Raw genomic sequence first — 20,663 nt, 5'->3', positions numbered from 1 at the left:
GAAATAAGATAAAGCTTTGGGGCCAAATAAGCATTCGAGAGTATTCTTACATGGAAAAAGTGAGGGGAGGATCCCTAGTTAGAATATGCGAAGAATAGCTTGGTCCATGTGCTCGAGTAGGTTAGAGACACCTGTATTAGGGATCTGTCAGAAGCTAGTGGTATCTAATGTGTGCACCAATGAAGGCAGTGATTGTAATCTTAGAGACAAATAGGGTAAGGACTAAGGAGTACTGCATAAGATCTTCTGTCCAGGTGAGGCCAGGTGAAGGACTTATGAGCATAAAGGCACATGGAAAGCACACCACACTTTAAATGGAAACATCACAGTCTGTTTGGCCAAGGACTATAGGCAGGACAGAGGAGGGAGTTGTGGAACCTTGGAGAGGGGCAGAATGCCCCAAAATGAGGAGCCACCCACTAGCAGTGAGTGACCGATTGCCAATTGCAGGATACGTCCTGGAATGTGGGTCCATAGGGGGGGAAAAGCCATGTCCACACATTCACCATGAGAGACGGGACAAAGGTGAACAGAATGGTTCGAGATCACATATCAGATCTCCCTTTGGTTGGTCACCGACACGGATGGTTTGAGAAACTACAAAGGCATCTCCTCATTGTCATCTCCTTGTCAGCATCCTGTGCGATAGACACCTGCATGGTGCTTGCTCAAATCCCCACCTGCCCCATTATTTCCAGTTTTTTTTGTTTGTTTTCATGACCGAGACTCGTGGAAGAGATGGAGCAGAATGGAAGGGAACAAAATGGAAAGGGGGAAGTACAAACATCAGAGCACAAGTGAGAGTGAGATTGAGATTGAGGGGAGGGGAAGAATGACATGGGGTGAACAAGCTGCACACAAACTGAATGAAACAGAAGAAGAATAAGGGAAAGGGGTGAAACAGAAAAGGAACAAACCAACAGACTACTAACAAACGAAAAGCGGTGAGTGAGAAAGGGGGCAGTGGGAAAATCACAATAACCTGGGAAAAAGGGAGTGTTTGAGAATGGGGACATTTGGGGTACAAGAGACCATGAGTATGGATGGGGGGTGACCTAAGGTATAGGTGAACAGCTGTCTTGAAGTCCTGGAGGGAAGAATGAGACTGAACAGGCTGGGGAGGTTGGTTCCACAGGTGAGAGAAAAGAGGAACATATGTGAGGAGGTGAGCAGTGAGCCTGGATTTTGAAGTTTAGCAAGAAGAGGGTTACTGTCAGACTGCGTGCATCCTGCAGAAACCTGGGTGGGGCAGAGCCAAGAGAGGGCAGAGGGTGCAAGACCAAAAAGGAGGTGGTGTAATTCCGGTTTTCCGGCACCATTAACAGGGTTATGTTCCACTTGTGTATACAAGTTTACGTGCCCTGTTCTGCCCTATTTGTGTCAGTCGACCGCGAGATCTGTTCCCATTTACATAGAGTGCTTTGTCTTTCCTTATCCCCTGCATTCATTTTAAATAAATCATTATTTGTAAGAAATATTTTCCCATCTTCTGCCTTCCCGCGTGAGCATCCGACACTCCGACAGTCTCGGTTTTAGTTGAATGATATTTGTGAGAAAGTAAGTGCTTAACTGAACACAGTACAAGTTATTACAATCTGTTGAACACAGTGTGAATTCGTAAATCGTTTCGTCATTAGCTGAGGCCGTAGACCTCCAAGCACAGGGTCTGCATTAGCCAGATCTCTGACATGACAGTATTGAAGGAGATGGTAGACCAGATAAGCATGTTGGCCTCAACCAGAGAGAGCGAGAGAGAGAGAGAGAGAAGGAAAGTCCGATAATGAGGCTGTCAGGAATATTGTGTCAGGAACAGTTTATGTGTTGTATCCACCAATAGGCCGGGGGTCTGGATCTGGACCGGAAGCAAAATCTAAATCAGCTTGTTCTTGTCACCTACCCAACTCATCTACGAAGTTTCGACTGAATCTGTCCATACCTTTTTGGGATATCATGCAATATATCGTTTTTAGTCCTATCTCTCAATGGTGAAGAATCACTTAAAAATTATCGTATCCGGATCCATATTCAAATCTTCACCAAAATCTAATCAATTCGTCCTAGTCACACACCCAACCTGTCCACCAAATTTATTCAGAATCCATCCATAATTTTTGGACATATCATGCTCAGACAGAGACAGACAGACGTGAAAACAACCTCCATCTACCTTTGACAATGCAGAGATGACAATGACACAGCTACCATTTTGAATCTTTAGATCATTCTACACTGATGGGTGACGAACTCTCAGACACAATTATGTGTCAATTTTATTCTTGCACTAAACCCCTCTCTGGTGAGAAAATAACGTTTTAAGTCACAAAAATGGGGCTATAATAGGCTACAATTTTTTTTTAGCTCACCTGGAACAAAGTTTATGCGATATGAGTCCGTCCATCAGTCCGTCAGTCCGTCAGTCCGTCCGTAAACACTCGGAACTTCTTCTCCGAAACCGCTGATGGGATTGCGACCAAATTTCACACAAATGATATTTGTTGTGTTGTGACTAAAGTTTGTTGATGGCATTAAAAAAAATAGTTTATTAAATCTAAGGGGGTCTACCAGGGGTCAAAGTGGATCGAGGTTTGCCCCCCCCCCCCCCCAAAATAGGAATTTGCTTTTTCCTTTGAAACTACACTCACTATTTCAATGAAACTTTACCACAACCTTCATCACCCATGATGTACCAAAGTTTGTTCACGGCATTATAGAAAATCTGCCCCTTTTGGGATCTACAGGGGGTGGAGGGGGGGGGGGGGCCCCCAAAATAGGTATTTGCTTTCTTCTCAGAAACTACACATGCAATTCAGATTAAACTTGACCACAACCTTAATCACCCGTGTTGTACCAAAGTTTGTTCTTGGCATTAAAAAAAAAAAATTAGGGTCGAAGGTGGTCTATGGGGGGGGGGGGGGGGGGGCTTGCCCCCCAAAATAGGTATTTTTTTTTCAAAACCTACATACACAATTTTGATGAAACTTCACCACAACCTTCATTATCCATGATGTACCAATGTTTGCTCAAGGCATTGGAAAAATTGGGGTCTGAGGAGGTACACGGGGTGGGAAGGAGCTGGGGTTCCTTTTTTGTTTGTTTGTTTAAAGTCTTATGATTATGTTAGTATGATTCTAAATGCTGCCCTGTCTTCTAGCAACCATTGAAATTGGTTTAAAATACCTTTAGTCAGTGTAGTATACTGTTTATTCGATCAGGTGAGCACCAGGGGTATTGCCCCTATGTTGCAATACCCTCCAATGCTGAAAAAGATGACAATGCACCACAAATTCAACGGTCATAATTAAAAAGTATACTATTCAGCAAATGCAACAAAATAAAACCTCTGCCTGGCTGGTGAGACAACTAAAACGAGCATAACATAGCAGCTCGGCCTCGCTGCAAAAGGCACGCGCGTACACACACACACAAACACACACACACACACACACACACACACACACACACACACACACACACACACACACACACACACACACACACACACACACACACACACACCTCCCCATGAAAATGAAAAGAACACTGAAGCAAGTGTGTAATGGGTACAAGAACAACGTAGAAGGCTATTTTTGCAACAATTAATTGGCTGCACATTGGGATCCAAGGTTCATCGCATTGGGACCTACCTAGGTCTTAGAAAAAAATAAATAATCTATCTATAATTCCAGTAATCTCTGTTTGTACGTTTGTTTGTCTGTGACCGCTGTTTCTCGACAACCACGGGTCCGATATACTTTTAACTTGCCAGGTATATTGCTGGGGACCCGAGGATGTGCCTTTTCAAGGTTTCATATTAATCGGACAATTACTTACCGAGCAATGTCCAAAAAACGATTCAACCAATCAGAGAGCAGCGAACTATCGCGTGTGCCGAACGTGGCGGACACACTCTGCCTCGGATGGCACATTTGAGAGCGTATTCATTTATTTCACGTTTGCAAACTATGTTGGCGTTAAACTATGTTTTAAAACTAATAAAAACGAATTTGCGATTCATTCGCTTTCCTGCGCGTTTGTGCACGCGATGGCGATTTCTTTACCAAACTCCGGAAGCCGTTCGCTTTGGACCAAACCATTGCATGTAAATAGAGGGGGGGGATTGTCACCACTCGCAAGCCGTTCGCTTTGGACCAAACCATTTCATGTAAATAGAGGGGGGGGATATAATTTTAGATATAGATATAGTACGGGCAATGCCCTAGTAATAATAATAATAATAATAAACAAGTAAAACCCCTACAAACCAATGCATGCAACAGCAAACTAACGTACATGTACTCTACAAGTGTTCCACAGGGTGCTGTGTTAGGTGCACCTTCCCACTCTCTCGACTTCTCGCTCTCCTCAACTTTTTTATTACCTCCGCCACCAAAGGTGGATGGAGGTTATGTTTTCACCCCTGTCTGTCCATTTGTCTATTTGTTTGTTTGCTTGTTTGTTTGTGAACAATACTTTTCAAAAATTTGTGGACGGATTCAGACGAAATTTGGCAGAGATGTAGTGCATGTGACAAGGACGAAATGATTAAATTTTAGTGAAGATCCGGATTCGGATCCGGCTAGTAGAATTTTTTAAAGTGATTCTTCACCATTTGGAGATAGGGACAAAAACGATACATAGCAGGATATATCAAAAAGTTATGGATGGATTTGGACAAAACTTGTTGGACATGTGTGTGTGACAAGTAAGAGTCGATTCAATTTTGGTGAAAAGCCGGATCCGGATCCAGCTGGTAGAATTTTTTAAGTGATTCTTCACCATTGAGTGCTATGGCCAACTAGGCGGAGGTATGCTCTCTACTGAGTGCCGTTCTAGTTTGTTTATTTGTTACTTGCAAAATCGAAGATTTTTCAAGTATATTGGTCGGTTGTGTTTGTGGTTCTGTCTGTCTGTTTGTCTGTCTGTTTGTTTGTCTGTTTGTTTGTTTGTCACCGGCCTACAGGTCACAATTTTCAACCGATCTTCACGAAACTTCACCAAGTGGTAGAGTTGGTCAAAAGCAATAAGCTTATTGTTTTGGGGTCAATAGGTCAAAAGGTCAACATAGGCCAAAAGGTCAACATAGGCCAAATTTCTAAAATTCTCAATTCTCATCCAATTGACTTGAAATTTGAAAAGGACTTGCATATCTGGTCACTGAATTCAACCACAAATTATATTTTAGGTGAACATAGGCCAAAAGGTCAACATAGGCCAAAAGGTCAACATAGGCCAAATTTCTAAAATCCTCAATTTTCATCCAATTGACTTGAAATTTGAAGATAACTTGCATATCTGGTCACTGAATTCAACCACCAAGTATTCTTGAGGTCAATAGGCCAAAAGGTCAACATAGGCCAAATTTCTAAAATCCTCAATTTTCATCCAATTGACTTGAAATTTGAAGAGGACTTGCATATCTGGTCACTGAATTCAACCACAAATTATATTTTAGGTGAACATAGGCCAAAAGGTCAACATAGGCCAAAAGGTCAACATAGGCCAAATTTCTAAAATCCTCAATTTTCATCCAAATGACTTGAAATTTGAAGACCACTTGCATAACTGGTCACTGAATTCAACCACCAAGTATTTTTGAAGTCAACATTGGCAAAATGGTCAACATAGGCCAAATTTCTAAAATCCTCAATTTTCATCCAATTGACTTGAAATTTGAAGACGACTTGCATATCTGGTCACTGAATTCAACCACCAAGTATTCTTGAGGTCAACATATGCCAAAAGGTCAACATAGGCCAAAAGGTCAACATAGGCCAAATTTCTAAAATCCTCATTTTTCATCCAATTGACTTGAAATTTGAAGAGGACTTGCATATCTGGTAACTGAATTCAACCACCAAGTATATTTGAGGTCATCATAGGCCAAAAGGTCAACATGCGCCACATTTCTAAAATCCTCAATTTTCATCTGATTGACTTGAAATTTGAAGAGGACTTGCATATCTGGTCACTGAATTCAACCACAAATTATATTTTAGGTGAACATAGGCCGAAAGGTCAACATAGGCCAAAAGGTCAACATAGGCCAAATTTCTAAAATCCTCATTTTTCATCTGAAAAATCGTCACTTTTCATCCTGTTGACCCGAGCTTTGATCAAGATTGTAAATTTTAATCTCCATGAAATGGACAATTTTTTTATTTTTTATTTTTTTTGTATACTGAATCGAGGCTCGTGAAAGAGCTAACATTTTTGCTGTATCAATGGAAAACTTTTGAGGGGGGAGGGTGGGGGAGGGCGGATTTTGTATATCGTGCTACGCATGACGTCTTCTTGTTTGTCTGTTTGTCTGTGAACAAGATATCTCAAAAAGTTGTGAAGTTGTGAACGGATTTGGACAAAACTTGGTGGACTGGCTGGGTGTGTGACAAGGATGAAATTATTTGATTTTGGTGAAGGTCTGGATTAGGATCCAGCTAGTATAATTTTTTAAAGTGATTCTTCACCATTGCGTGATCGGGCTAAGATCAATGCATAGCACCATATCTCAAAAAGTTATGGACGGATTTGGATGAAACTTGGTGGACCAGTTGGGTGTGTGACAAGGACAAATCGATTCGATTTTGGTGAAGGTCTGAATATAGATTTCAATATGAGAATTATTTAATTTCTAAGTGATCCTTCACCATTGAGAGATCGGGCAAAAAACTATATTATACAGTTTAACATGATATTGAAAAAAGTTATGGACGAGATATGACTAAACTTGGTGGACGAGTTGGTTAAGTAACAAGAACAAGCTGATTCAATTTTGGTTCAGGTCCGAATCCAAAGCCGGCCTATCAGTTGGATACAAAACAAACTGTTCAGCCTGGCGGAGGTATGCGCTCTACCGAGTGCCATTCTAGTTTTACTTGTATTGCTCCTAGATCCATTTCATACCTACTAGAAGAGGCCAAAACTGTACAGTTGGTAGAGTCAATTCAGACAATGTAAACAAGTGGTTTTTAAAAAAATTGGCTGCTTTCAATCACAATTGTGAGTTACACAAAACTTCTGATTGAAACTCAATTCAAAAAACTTTTTGCCATTATAGCAAGATGCTTGGTCATAAGGCCCAACAAGGTTGTGCAGAGGTAGCTTACATTTGAGCTGTCTAGTCTAGTCTAGGATTCGAACTCAAACCGTTTGATCGGTGATTCGCAGGCAGGGCATTCCATCACAAAGAGCACTCCATCACTTCACAAAGGTCCATCGGATTGACAATGAGCTGGGGCTCCATAGGCTCGTCTTAGTCGGTGAACGTTAAATATCTCACATTGTCTTGCGCGAGTTATCACCATCACTCTGGACGCATTCCAAATTACAGCTCTGACTATCTCGACAACCCACACCTGGTAAGCATGGCAAGTGTGCTAAAAGAGCTCCTCGACAAGTCAAGGGAGGCTATCATTCTGCAGTGGACTGAAATAGACTGGTTTGATAATGATGCTTGTGGAGCTCAAATTTGGCCTGTTTGTCGGTTTTCCACCAACCGTGCATTTAGTGTTGTCCAAAGAAAGTTGTTGTGCAATGTATTTGCGTGCTTTGTGTACTTGGAGTGACGCAAGCTTTGTAGGTGTCAATCTGCCTTGTTGGAATTTAAGGGAATTTGGTTGAAACATTAGTCAATGGCAATCCGGTCCATGAGTCACCAAAACCACCAATGGACAGGTCCGAGTCCAACCAAGTAAATCTGCGGTGAAGTAAGAGATTTCACAAAACCAAATCCACAACCTCATTGAGCATCACACGAAGAGGGGAGATGACTAACGATGAAGATGGGAAACACTGATTCCTTTATTTAGCGAATGCACGTCTGACCGACATTTAACAATGAACTTAGTCCGTTGATTGCAGCAATGCTGGGGTACAGCAAAGACACCGATGCACTGGTCCCTTAAAAGATGCAACAAAGTCGGAATTTTGCCTCGGTATTGACCAAAAGGGATACTCTTGTAAAAAATAAAAAAATAAAAAAAGTACAGTGGGATAATTACCATCCAAAATAGAGTGCTTGCACCAATGGAAAGCCAGCCAAATACCTAAAGAAAGTACAATAATGGAGTACTTCGGTCTAGTAATGCAACAGACAGCTCAACACTGAGTGCGCTACCACTTCAACCATCTCAATTACCACTTGTGCAATATTTCAAAAGGACCTTACTGTTTCTGATATAAATGAATATAGTTATACTTTTGTTGAAAAAAATTACTGTTTCTGATATAAATTAATGTAGTTCTACTTTTGTTGAAAAAAATTACTGTTTCTGATATAAATTAATGTAGTTCTACTTTTGTTGAAAAAACCCAAGTTTACCAGCTTAGGAACCAAATTCATCTTAGGTATGGTATATAAGGATGGATCTTAGGTGTAAGGATGAAAAATATACATATAACTAGAACACCACTCAGTAGCGCGCATACTCCCGCCGTGGGTCAAGTTGGAATAGTACGATTTCACAAAAGTTTGAGGGAGTAGTTCAGTGACAACACAAGACAAGACAACACAAGAGACACTGCACAGATATATATTTAGAATATATAGAAGATAATGTTTAAAAAAACCAAGGCAATTTCACTTACATTTTCGGATTCAGCGTTCAATTCCATATAGGTGAGTGTATTTTTGAGGCATGTGTGACTTCAAATAAAATTGTAAGCCAGGTAAAACGTTCGTTTCATTCCTTAGGGATACAACATGTAAAACTGGCCCAAACGTGAAAACAAAACTCGCTCATTTTAAGTCGTACAAGCTAATGCGACCACTCATTCTTCTGGGAAGAATCCCGTGCACATGCTGGTCACACTTATAAGTCACCTAAGTCTTTATAAGTTCATCAAATACGACACGGCGATTGACATTCGCTGAGGTAAATGTTGATATCTCTTCTGAGGTTAAAAAAAAAAAAAAAAAAAGTTTTCAAGCATTATACGTATCAAACGATACATTTTATGAAACGGGGAAACCTAATACACACTTTGGTCGTTTTAAAATGACAGAATATGTCTTTATTAGAAAAAAAAAAAGAACCTTGAAGACAACGCTGCTAACAAAATACACTGCTCTAATGCATAACCACGAGTTTAAACTACATTTACAACAAATATGAAAACTATTTTCATATCACAATGTTAAATATAGAATATATAGAAGATAATGTTTTAAAAAAATGAGCCCTATCTTCCAATGGTAAACAATCCTTCAAAAAATTCCTGGATCCGCAATAATGTCCTGAGCTTCACCAAAAACTAATCAATTCTTCCTTATCCCAAGGGCAATCATCCCACCAACTTTCATCCAAATCCGTTCAGAACCTTTCCAGATATCTTGTTCACAAACACACAAACACACACGCATACACGGACACGATTGAATGCATTACTCCCTGGCGGGAGTAATAATAATAATATAGCAAAAGTTTCCCCAACAGGCAACAATAACATCGCCCCAGTACGTACACAACACGTAACACTTTTTTTCCTGCTATTTATATCAGCGAGATGTTGTAGGTCGTGGCAGCATTTGCAGCGGTGTATAGGAAAAGTTCACTTCCTCGATTTGTCTGTTCCACGAATTAAAATTATTAAAATATATACACATTATTCCTTTTAACCTTTCTGCGAACAGTCTACAAAGTACAACAATCGCAAAACATAATGTAAATGTAGGCACGATGGAAGAAACACATCGTAACAGGAGTAAAGAGTAGGAAGCGTGCTGTTCCTCAGCGTCAGCGATGACGGAATGAAGCCGCCATGGGACATTTAAACATGGTCACGCGTGAGGAAGAGGGGCGCGAACAGGGAGTTTTGCGATGCACCGTGCACCTCACGGCCAGACAATACGATCACTGAAACTTGTACACGAACGATAAGAACAAACTGAAGCGCATGTCCAAGCGAAGCGTGGCAAGCGGGCGGGACGGGACAAAAATGAGGAAGGGATGGCTTCCCGTCGCCCCCCTGTCCAACGCCGCCTTTGTTTTGAAGTGTCTTAACAGAAAGAGGAGCAAGTCGGCACGGGCTCGACAAACTGCCTCACAACAACGAAGAGAGAAAGAAAGACGCACACAGACAGACACAGACGAGACAGACACAGACGGAAAGCCACGGGAAGATGGGTGAACGGAGAAAAGGGAAAACACCGCGGCCAGTCAAGCACTGGAGCCGCTACATCTACACGCACACACCTCCACACACCAACACGGATAGTCCCCAAAGCCCGTTGACCGCACCTGCCATGGAACCAGTCGTTGCAGACGTCGCATTCGATCATGAAGCGAGTCACGTCGTACGGGAGGCGACATAAGCAGTACAGGGGACCTGCGCCCGCCATGTCGCGGTCAGGCGAGGCCGAACAGACGGTTAATTTCGCCCGATCCGACACCGAGCGAACCCACGTTATGGCCGTTCTAAGTCCGTGGTTCTGCGAGGCGAAGACGCCGAGGCGGCGGACAGGGCCGTGGACTCGGCTCGCGTTGAGCGCGGTTCAGGTTCCTTTTAAAGGGAACGAAGCCGAGTGTGGGCCGGGACCGGCAGGGAGCCTGACCGCAGGGAGGGGGAAGAGTCCGCGCGGGGGCGCCTTCTATTTCATTCTTTTTCACCGAAAGCCTCCCAAATGACCTTTTGTGTGCGTCGTTTCGCACACGCGGTACTGACGTCATGAAACACTCCAGACGGTTCATTTTATTTACGGAATCCACCATTTTCGGCGATATATCGAATTTAAAGAACTAGCAACGGTACCCGCCCCCACGGGCGGGGCTTCAATTGGGAGGCCAAAATGAAAAGGCAAAATATCAGAAATTGAAGGCTTTTTTATTTTAAACGATTCATATAAACATCCGTTAAATCATATCACACGCAAATCATCAAAATCTAAACAGTATTTGTAGAATTTCAATAAAAGCCACATCACTGTTCATATCGGTAAATATTATTCCATTGTGTTTGGAAAAATTGGAAATTGGAAAAATTGGAAAAAAAATTGGAAAATTAATATTTCCTTCACGAACTTCACTTCACGAATTTTACTCCAGAGGGTACCAGGATTACCCACCCAAAATTTCGTTGCGATCGATTCAGCCGTTTTTGCGGTACCTGGGAACAGACAGACAGACAGACATTTGGTGAATTATAGTAAAATGTAATTTATTCCAAACTATTATTCTCATAAATTTTCATCCGAATTAATGAAATTTAATATCCAATTGCCTTACAGACAGCTTGCCCACCATCTGTTAGTACATGAAATAGTGAAACCCACAAGATATCAAAAAACAACAAATTATATTACTATCGCAAAGGAAGATCTATCCAAAAATCCACATCCAAGGGTGAGCAGAAGGATCAAGGAAAGAAAAAGACAAACGGTGTGAGAAAAGCCAACTTTTTTTTCAATTGTATACATCCATTGATTGACTTAATGCATTTGTTCCTTTTGTGACGCAAACTTTGTACGTTCGTAAAATATAACTTTTCAGAGAACTCCTTCAGTCAGATCTTGGTTGCTGCGTAAGCTGTGATCTCGGTTGTCCCAGACTTCCAAATCACTATCACGAGGGAATTAAGAAACACGTAAACTTGACGTCTAAAACCAAGGTGTGTATATATGTATATAAACAAACAAACAAAAAATTATATATATATATATTGTTGCGGATCTCCCGAAGCCCGTTCACGTTACAAAGGGGGGATTAATACCCCTTTTTCCCCTTGGGTCTTCATGCCCACGAGGCCGAATCGCCACTTCCGGAGCAAGCGTATCGGGTCGGGTGGTATCGGGTCGACGCTGCACGTACCTTTAACCCACGCTGCCACGAAAGAGGGGACCGAACCTCGCACAAGCCACGCTTAATCGAGTACGCACGAGCGGTATGCATATCATGTGACTTGCCGTTACTTTTATGGAACCCGATTCGAGCGGTTCTAGTCGTACCATGCGAGGCCAATCAATGGAAGGGACGGGAACGGTCAAATAAGAGGAATAACACAATTTATTATTTACGTACAATGATTCGCAGAAGGAAAGGGGACACAGAGCAGAAGCTTAATCAATCTTAACTTATCCCCAAACACAGGGCCCACTCACGCACATGGGGAGAAGAAGAGAAGAAGTCCGCGCGCCAAACGCGCTTTGTCGTCAGTCGCTCCGGGACAGCTCGCCGGGCGTGGCCCTCGGATGTTCACGGCACGTATGCTGGAGAAGGCAGGCAGGAGGAAATCGTGCGTCTGTGGCCCGGAATGGTCGTCTTCTCGAGCGCGTGATTAATACAGTGCAGAGCGCAGGGCACGGGGCACGTTCGTGTACCGCGCGGCTATTTCAGTGATCAAAACCAACACTCCGATTCTGAACGGAACTCCAACTCATGGGCTGCGCGACTCTTAACTCAACTCAACTGCCTGTGCACAAGACTCTGATTCAATCAATGCCTTCCTCAAACTTAACTCTCAGGGGCTCCGCCTCCCGTTGCCATGGTTAGCCACTCACCTCGAGCTCTGATTGGCGGCTTGCGCCTCCCGGCCACTCCCTCCTGCAGCGCATCCCTTCGGCCTCGCCAGACTTATTCAGGCCTGCCACGTGGCATTTCCAGCCCAAAAGACCGCCCTACTCACGGGCCTGCTCAACGCAAAACTAACACAGGAAAGGACTACGCTTACATTCACTAAGAAATAACTGAACTATCGCGAGGCTTCATGTTGTGGTGCGTCTACCTACAAGGGGGATTATCCTTTATTCCAAAACCACAACAATATATATAAAATTACATATATATAAATATTGTTACGTTTATGGGGGGTAGCCAATGAAATACCTTAGGACCAGATAGGATTGTAAAGGTAGTGCATGAAGTCGTGAAGAAGAAGAAACCCTCATGTAGCTTAAGTCAGCCCTGTGTGTCCAGGTAAGAGCGTATCTTTGTCCCCATGGTGAGGGGTGGGGCTATGTTAATTAGGTAGGGTTTAAGGGTAATTCATTCCCTATATGTAAATGCCTCTGTGATTTTTCCTTTGTTCTTTATAACACACACCACACCAGCCATGCACTCGTCACCTATACTAAAAACACCATATAAAAGTAACTGGAACCAGGACATTCAAATACCGCTGGCGCCACCAGCTGAGTCATCGCAACACCAAGCAGTGAGGGGCGTGAGGATCCGCCCCAAGGGGTGATGATTGGTCGGTACCATTGGGCACTGAGATGGACTCAATGATTGGAGCACGCGTGGACGTCATCGGATGACGTTCGAGACCGGGGAACAAAACGACTGAGTCCTGGCATTTTCCCTCTCTGGCTTCGTGGATGTGATCGCGGGATGATGCATTCTTTCTCTTGGTCCGGGTGATTGGTGGGAGCGGACGCATCCTTTCCCTGATTCGTTGGTGCTGACTTTGTGACGGCTGTGTGCGCCTGAGAGACCTTGGTGCTTTGTGGAGCGAGGGCCTGCTCGCTTGCATCGGCGTGGCGGTGAACGTGGTTTCACGCCAGGGCGTGTTTTCCCGTGCAGGGACCTATGACGATCCCGGACGGTCAACGTGGGCTTCCAACCTACGTGGGCGTGGGCTCCCATGAGCGCCTACGTGGGCTTCCAACCCCTTTACCTTTTCAGCCAATTCACCCCCCTGTCATTTAACGAATCCCCATTCCTCCACCTGTTGCCGCATTCAGTCATCCACGCAGGTCCGATAGCCATCCAGGTCATTTACTTAATCGATTCTTGTATTTGTGGCCCCAATTTTGTCTTCCAACTTTTCCCCTATTCGGACAGCCTGGGTATTACCCTCTTTTATTTTTAATAACATTTCCTCTTGTTTTGACACAAATTCTATCCCCATTTCCTTTTCCATTTCCCCGAATTTAGTCTCCATTTTTATCTCGAATTCTCCCAGTCTGTCCATAATTTCATTATTCATTCTCCCCTCTATGTTATCAATTCGGTCCCCCAGTTCCTGTGTTATTCCTTCAATTTTTCCCTCCATTCCATCAATTTGTCCCTTCAATCCTCCCTTCAATCCATCAATTTTGTTAGTGTGAGCATTAATTTGTTCACTCATTCCCCTCATATTATTTTCCAATTGTCCATTCATCCCTTCAATGTCATTCCTTTGGGCATTCATTTGTGCTTTCATTCCCCTCATTAATTCGTCAAACATGACCTGGAAACCCATCGGACCCGTTCCCTGCATCCCAGACTCCGACATTACGGAGGAGGGGGTTCGAACACTTGGAACGGGGAAGTTCCAATCCTAATCTCAAATCCCTCTACCCCCGTCTCGCTTCCGAGTCCCTCAGAGCCCTCCATCTGCTCCTCCATGTCATGCATGTCCGCCATTACGTGCTGACGAGCAGTTTTCCGCGCACGCGTACTTTACCTCAATAAAAAAAAGAATTTAAATTTAGAGACGCACTGCCTTTCACTTTTTCCCGAAACCAATTAACTAAAAATGTGGACACCCCAGTCACTAGCATCACCTCCCCCTCGATGAGAGCAAGACAACAGTGTGGCGTACCCGAAAGCCCACTGGCGTGGTGACATCATTCCGCGCACCAAGTGGGCGGCGGTCACGCCCGAGGGGTAGGCGTGGCCTCAGGATATACACCGGGCGCGCAGCCCGGAGCGCGCCAGTGCTACAGTGACCTCTTTGGAATAAAGAACTATAAACTTACCGCGTTGTCCGCTTCCTCCTTGGTAGCAAGTCACGCGCGTAGCACCGCGTGCTTCATTGGTGACCTCCGACATTTGAGTCAGCCGTCGCTGACTACCCGAAACCGCCACAACAATGGCTACCAACGCGGTCTCCATCAAGCTCCCCGAATTCTGGGAGTCACAAGCCGAAGTTTGGTTCCTGCAGGCGGAAGCCCAGTTCCGACTTCGAGGCATCACGGTGGACGAGACCATGTACTGCCACGTGGTCGCCGCCCTCGGGCCCGGCACGGCCACCCGCGTTGTATCGGTCCTAAGGGATCCACCTGCCGACGGCAAGTACGAGGCGGTCAAGCGTCTCCTCCTCACCACGTTCGGCCTTATGGTGGACGCACGGGCCGATCGCCTCTTGGACCTCCCCGAGATCGGGGACACGCGACCGTCGGTCCGTATGGACCATATGCTGGCGCTCATGTGTGACGAAACCCCGAACGCTCTATTCCGGGCGTTGTTTCGACGCCAGCTGCCAGCACAAGTCCACCTCGCTTTGGCTGGTTCCGCGTTAACGGAACCCCGTGCGCTCGCTGCTGAGGCCGACAAATACTACGCGGCTTTGGACGCGCAGGCGAGTCTTGGCGCAGTTGCCGCTCTCGAGGCTCCCGAGGCTCCCGAGGCTCCCGAGGCTTTCCCCGATGCACCGCACCTCGTGTCCGCCGTCACGCCCCGCCCACCACCACCGCCGCCGCCGCCGCGAAGAAAACCGCGGCCTCCGACGCCGCAGCTGCCCGCCTGGTGTTTCTTCCACGCCAAGTTCGGCCACGAGGCTCGGCAGTGTCGCCCGCCATGCTCATTCGGCAGGTCGGGAAACGGGCGAGCCAGCGCTCGGTGGCAATGGTGAGCGTCGGCAATTCAAACAGCCTTTTGTACATAACGGACACCTTGTCCGGGCGCCGTTACCTGTGCGATACGGGAGCGCAGGTGAGTGTCATTCCTGCCGGTACGTCCGACAAGCACACCGCGGGCCGAGGTCCCGCGCTGCTTGCAGCCAATGGTACATCTATACGCACGTACGGAAAACGCTGTCTCTCCCTGCGGTTCGGAGGTCAGGTTTTCCGTTGGTCGTTCGTTACGGCCGACGTGCCCATGGCACTGCTCGGCGCGGACTTCTTATGTGCTAATGGATTACTGGTCAATGTAAAGCGCAGAAGGCTTGTCCAGGTTGAGACATTCAGCTCGCTCGCGTGTGCACTGCCCACCTCGTTGAGCAGCTCACAGAGCGGCTTGCTGAGCGGTTCCGTTCCGGCCAGGTTCATCTGTATGCTTCCGGCAGCGGACGAATTCGCCCGCCTCCTTGCGGGTTTCCCGGCCCTCACGCGGCCCACCTTCTCGGCGGGGACCGTCAAGCACGGGGTGGAACATCACATCCCCACCGCCAGGCCACCGGTCTACGCCCGGGCACGCCGCCTCGAGCCGACGAAGCTCGCCGTAGCTAAAGCGGAGTTCGCTACGCTGGAGCGGCTCGGCATCGTGCGGCGCTCCGAGAGCGCGTGGGCGTCCCCGCTCCACATCGTGCCCAAGCCCGGCGGGGGATGGCGACCGTGCGGGGACTACCGGCGCCTCAACGATGCCACCACCCCCGACCACTACCCCGTCCCCCACATCCAGGACTTCTCCGCCCGGTTGGTGGGGATGTCCTTCTTTTCAAAGGTGGACCTCGTACGCGGCTACCATCAGGTCCCTGTCAGGCCGGAGGGCATCCCGAAGACGGCTGTCATCACGCCGTTCGGGCTTTTCGAATTTCTTCGGATGCCCTTCGGTTTGAAAAATGCGGCTCAGGCGTTCCAGCGCCTCATGGACAGCGTCTTGCGCGGCTTGGAGTTTTTGTACGTCTACCTGGACGACATCCTCGTCGCCAGCGCGTCCCGCGAAGAGCACCTTCGTCACCTCCGCACGCTCTTCGAACGTCTGGGCCAGCACAGCCTGATCGTGAACCCCGCCAAGTGCCGGTTCGGTGTCGCTGAAATCGACTTTTTGGGGCACCGCGTCACCAGGCACGGGGCCGTCCCCCTACCGGCCAAGGTGGAGGCGGTGAAGGGGTTTCCGCGCCCCCGCACGATCAAGGGGCTCCAGGAGTTCCTGGGCATGGTAAACCTTTACCATCGGTTCCTGCCCCACATCGCCCAGCACCTGCGCCCCTTGCACGAGGCCCTCCGGGGGAAGCCGGGCAAAGTTGACGTTACCTGGACCGAGCAGATGGACGCGGCGTTCTCGGGCGCGAAGCTCGCCTTGGCCAACGCCACCATGCTCGTGCACCCAGCGCCCGATGCACCGATCGCCCTCACCACCGACGCCTCGGACTACGCGGTGGGCGCGGTGCACGAGCAATGGGTGCGTGGTGCTTGGCAACCGCTGGCGTTCTTCAGCCGGCAGCTTCGCCCGCCCGAACGCCGTTACAGTACCTTCGACCGCGAGTTGCTTGGGCTTCACCTGGCGGTCAGGCACTTCCGCCATCTGCTCGAGGGCCGTGCGTTCACGGCCTTCGTCGACCACAAGCTGCTGGTTTTCGCGATGGGCAAGGGCGCCGAGCCGTGGTCGGCCCGGCAACAGCGTCACCTCGCGGTCGTGTCCGAGTACACGACGGACATCCGACACGTCGCGGGAAAGGACAGCCCGGTGGCCGACTGCCTTTCCCGGGCCGTCGCCCACGCAGTCGACCTTGGCATCGACTATGCCCGGATGGCGGCGGACCAGGCCGCCGACCCCGGGGTCCAGGCCCTGCGGACAGCCGTCACGGGCCTCCGCGTCACCGAGGTGCCCTTCGACGGCGCGGGCACGGCCCTCGTTTGCGACGTCTCCGTCGGGCGGCCTCGCCCCATCGTGCCCGCAGGCTGGCAGCGCCAGGTTTTTGACGCCATCCACGGCCTGTCCCACCCGGGCGCGAAGGCCTCCCAGAGGTTGGTCGCCGACAAGTTTGTCTGGCATGGCCTCCGGAAGGCCGTCCGCGGCTGGACCAGGACGTGCCTCGTGTGCCAGCGCGCAAAGGTGCACTGGCACACCCAGGCCCCCTTGGCCCCGTTTACGGTGCCGGAACGTCGGTTCGACCACGTGCACGTGGACCTAGTGGGACCTCTGCCCCCCTCGCAGGGTTTCACCCATGTCCTTACCATGGTGGACCGCACCACCTGGTGGCCTGAGGCCGTGCCTTTGGCGGCGACGACGGCGGCAGACGTCGCGCAGGCGTTCATCGCCACCTGGGTCGCCCGGTTCGGCGCCCCCTCGGACATCTCGTCCGACCGCGGCCCCCAGTTCACCTCGGAGCTCTGGGCCGCGGTCGCGCGGGGGCTCGGGGTCCAGCTGCACTGAACCACGGCCTACCACCCCCAGGCCAACGGCCTGTGCGAGTGATTCCACCGCTCGTTGAAGGCCGCGCTCCGGGCCACCCTCCGCGACGGCGGCTGGGTCGACAGGCTCCCCTGGGTCCTGCTGGGCCTCCGGACGGCGCCCAAGGAGGACCTGTGTGCATCCGCGGCGGAGTTGGTCTTTGGACAACCGCTGCGGTTGCCGGGCGAGTTCCTCCCCGACCCCACGGCACCTTGGTCCGCGGCACATGAGCGTTCTGCGCTGCAGGAGACCGCCCGGAGGTTCGCCCCGGTGCCGACTATGCCCGGATGCATACACGAGCACCCTCCTACACACGTCGCCCCGGAGCTTCACACCGCGGAGTACGTCTTCGTCCGGCACGACGCCCACCGGACACCACTGCGGCCCCCGTACGACAGGCCTTTCCACGTGCTGGAGACCGGGGTGAAACATTTCACCCTGGATATCGGCGGCACTCCTGACCAGGTCTCCATAGACCGCCTCAAGCCGGCCCACCTCGACGTGGACCACCCACCGCCGGTGGCTCGGCCCCCGCGTCGGGGCCGCCCCCCTGCGGGCGGACCCCCGGCACCGCCCAGCACCACAGGCACGCCGCCCCCCGGTCCGGCACCCATCCCGGGTACAGCCGGGGGCATCCCACCTGGCATCCCTGCACCCCGGACGCCGCCTGTCGCCAGAGGGCGCTTCGGCCGGGTCATCCGTTTGCCCCGCAAACTGGCCCTCCAGGTGCGCGGGAATTCTGGGGGGGCGCGTGTGGCGTACACGAAAGCCCACTGGCTTGGTGACATCATTCCGCGCACCAAGTGGGCGGCGGCCACGCCCGAGGGGTAGGCGTGGCCTCAGGATATACACCGGGCGCGCAGCCCGGAGCACGCCAGTGCTACAGTGACCTCTTTGGAATAAAGAACTATAAACTTACCGCGTTGTCTGCTTCCTCCTTGGTAGCAAGTCACGCGCGTTGCACCGCGTGCTTCAACAGTTAAATTTTTGAGTCCAAATGCGAAGTGCAATTCCACTCAGCGGGTGTCGCACTCGCACTACCTGTTCTTTGTTGGCATGCACATTGGCAAATGTTCGGGTCTTTGTCGACATGATGGTGTTGTGGGTGAATGAAGCTTTTCATTGTTCTTGTCATTCGTAATGGTGGCCCTTTTTGGTTTGAATAAAACAGAAGGTAAAATCACAGGGGCAACTAGAACTGCACTCAGTAGAGAGCATACCTCCGCCTGGTTGGCCGTATCACTCAATGGTGGAGAATCACTTAAAAATTCTTCTAGCTGGATCCAGATCCGGATCTTCCCCAAAATTGAATCGATTCTTCCTTTTCGCGCGCGCAACCTGTCCAACAAGTCTTGTCCAAATCCATCTATAACATTTTGAGATATCCTGCTATGTATCGTTTTTGGCCCTATCTCCCAATGGTGAAGAATCACTTTAAAATTTCTAGTAGCCGGATCCGAATCCGGATCTTCACCAAAATCTAATAATTTCGTCCTTGTCACATACGCTGCATCTCAGCCAAATTTCGTCCGAATCCGTCCACAACTTTTGGAGATATTTTGTTCACAGACAAACGGACAGACAAATGGACAGACAAACAGACAGGGTGAAAACATAACCTCCATCCACGTTTGGTGGCAGAGGTAATTACACACTGGGGATTATTCTTAAGCCCTACCTAATTAACATAGCTCCATCCCTCGTATGGAGACACATAGACGATCTTACCCGGACAGGCGGCCGAACGGATTCCCTACTTAGTTACATTGAGGTGGGCTTTGTAATGAAATTGTGTCTAAGTTGAACCCAGGTGTTATGCCGACTCTGTCCACTCAGAGGCTCCTATAAGAATTCGGACTGGACAGCGCTCCGGGATTCCTGTGACATTTATTCTGTGTGATGTAGTGCATACTCAGATGGTGCGTGTTACCCTTGGTTCTAAGCTTGCTTATACTAATTGCAGATCCATTACTTACATCTATGATTACTGGGTACTGATGTGTGGCTTGTTGGTTTCTTACAGGTATTGCTAGAGATCGATTCTGAATTAAACCTACTCTTGGGACAATGTTGTAGGACTGATTCTTAAAACAGGCTTCTTCTTCGTCGCGTCATCGGAGCATTCTAAACCTACACAATTCTATCTGGACTAAATTATTTCATTACCTACCCCCACACACGTAACAATAGAAGCAAGTATTATTATTGTAACTTCCTGTGGTGGCTGGGCACTGTATTAGCATTCTGGCACTTCCACCTTCTTCCTGCCATACCGTTTTGTCCGCGACGAACGGAAGAATTGATCGGTTCCATTTTGATGTTTTCTCTTTAATACCCGACCCTTGGCCATGAATGAGCATCCTACATCCCTCTGCTGGCAGTTTGGCCCACTCTTTCTTGTGCAAACTGCTCCAGTTCTCCCAGATTTGAAGAGTGCCTTCTCCCAACTGCTGTTTTAAAGATCTCCCCACAGGTGTTCAATGGGATTTAGATCTGGACTTATTGCTGGCCACTTCAGAACAGTCTTTTTGAAGTGTGTTTGGGGTCATAGTCCTGCTGCAAGACCCTTTGACGGAGACCCAGCTTTCTGACACTGGGTTGAACATTGCTCTCCAAAATGCCTTGGTAATTTCC

General features: G+C 48.4%; 1 protein-coding gene across 2 annotated transcripts in view; it reads right to left on the bottom strand.

Moving 5' to 3' along the window:
- Window positions 1-10,555, bottom strand: part of LOC137424879 (uncharacterized) — a 180,225-nt gene extending 169,670 nt beyond the window's left edge. For both annotated transcript variants that reach the window (XM_078776063.1, XM_078776064.1), the window contains exon 1: window positions 10,236-10,555. In XM_078776063.1, coding sequence (XP_078632189.1) covers window positions 10,236-10,336 — 101 coding nt within the window. In that variant the 5' untranslated portion in view covers window positions 10,337-10,555. The remainder of the gene's footprint in view (window positions 1-10,235) is intronic.
- Between the last annotated feature and the right edge of the window lie 10,108 nt (window positions 10,556-20,663).

Source organism: Myxine glutinosa, chromosome 4 (assembly GCF_964187855.1).
Source record: "Myxine glutinosa chromosome 4, kmMyxGlut1.1, whole genome shotgun sequence".
NCBI lineage: Eukaryota > Metazoa > Chordata > Myxini > Myxiniformes > Myxinidae > Myxine > Myxine glutinosa.
This window is presented reverse-complemented; position numbering and strand designations above follow the sequence as displayed.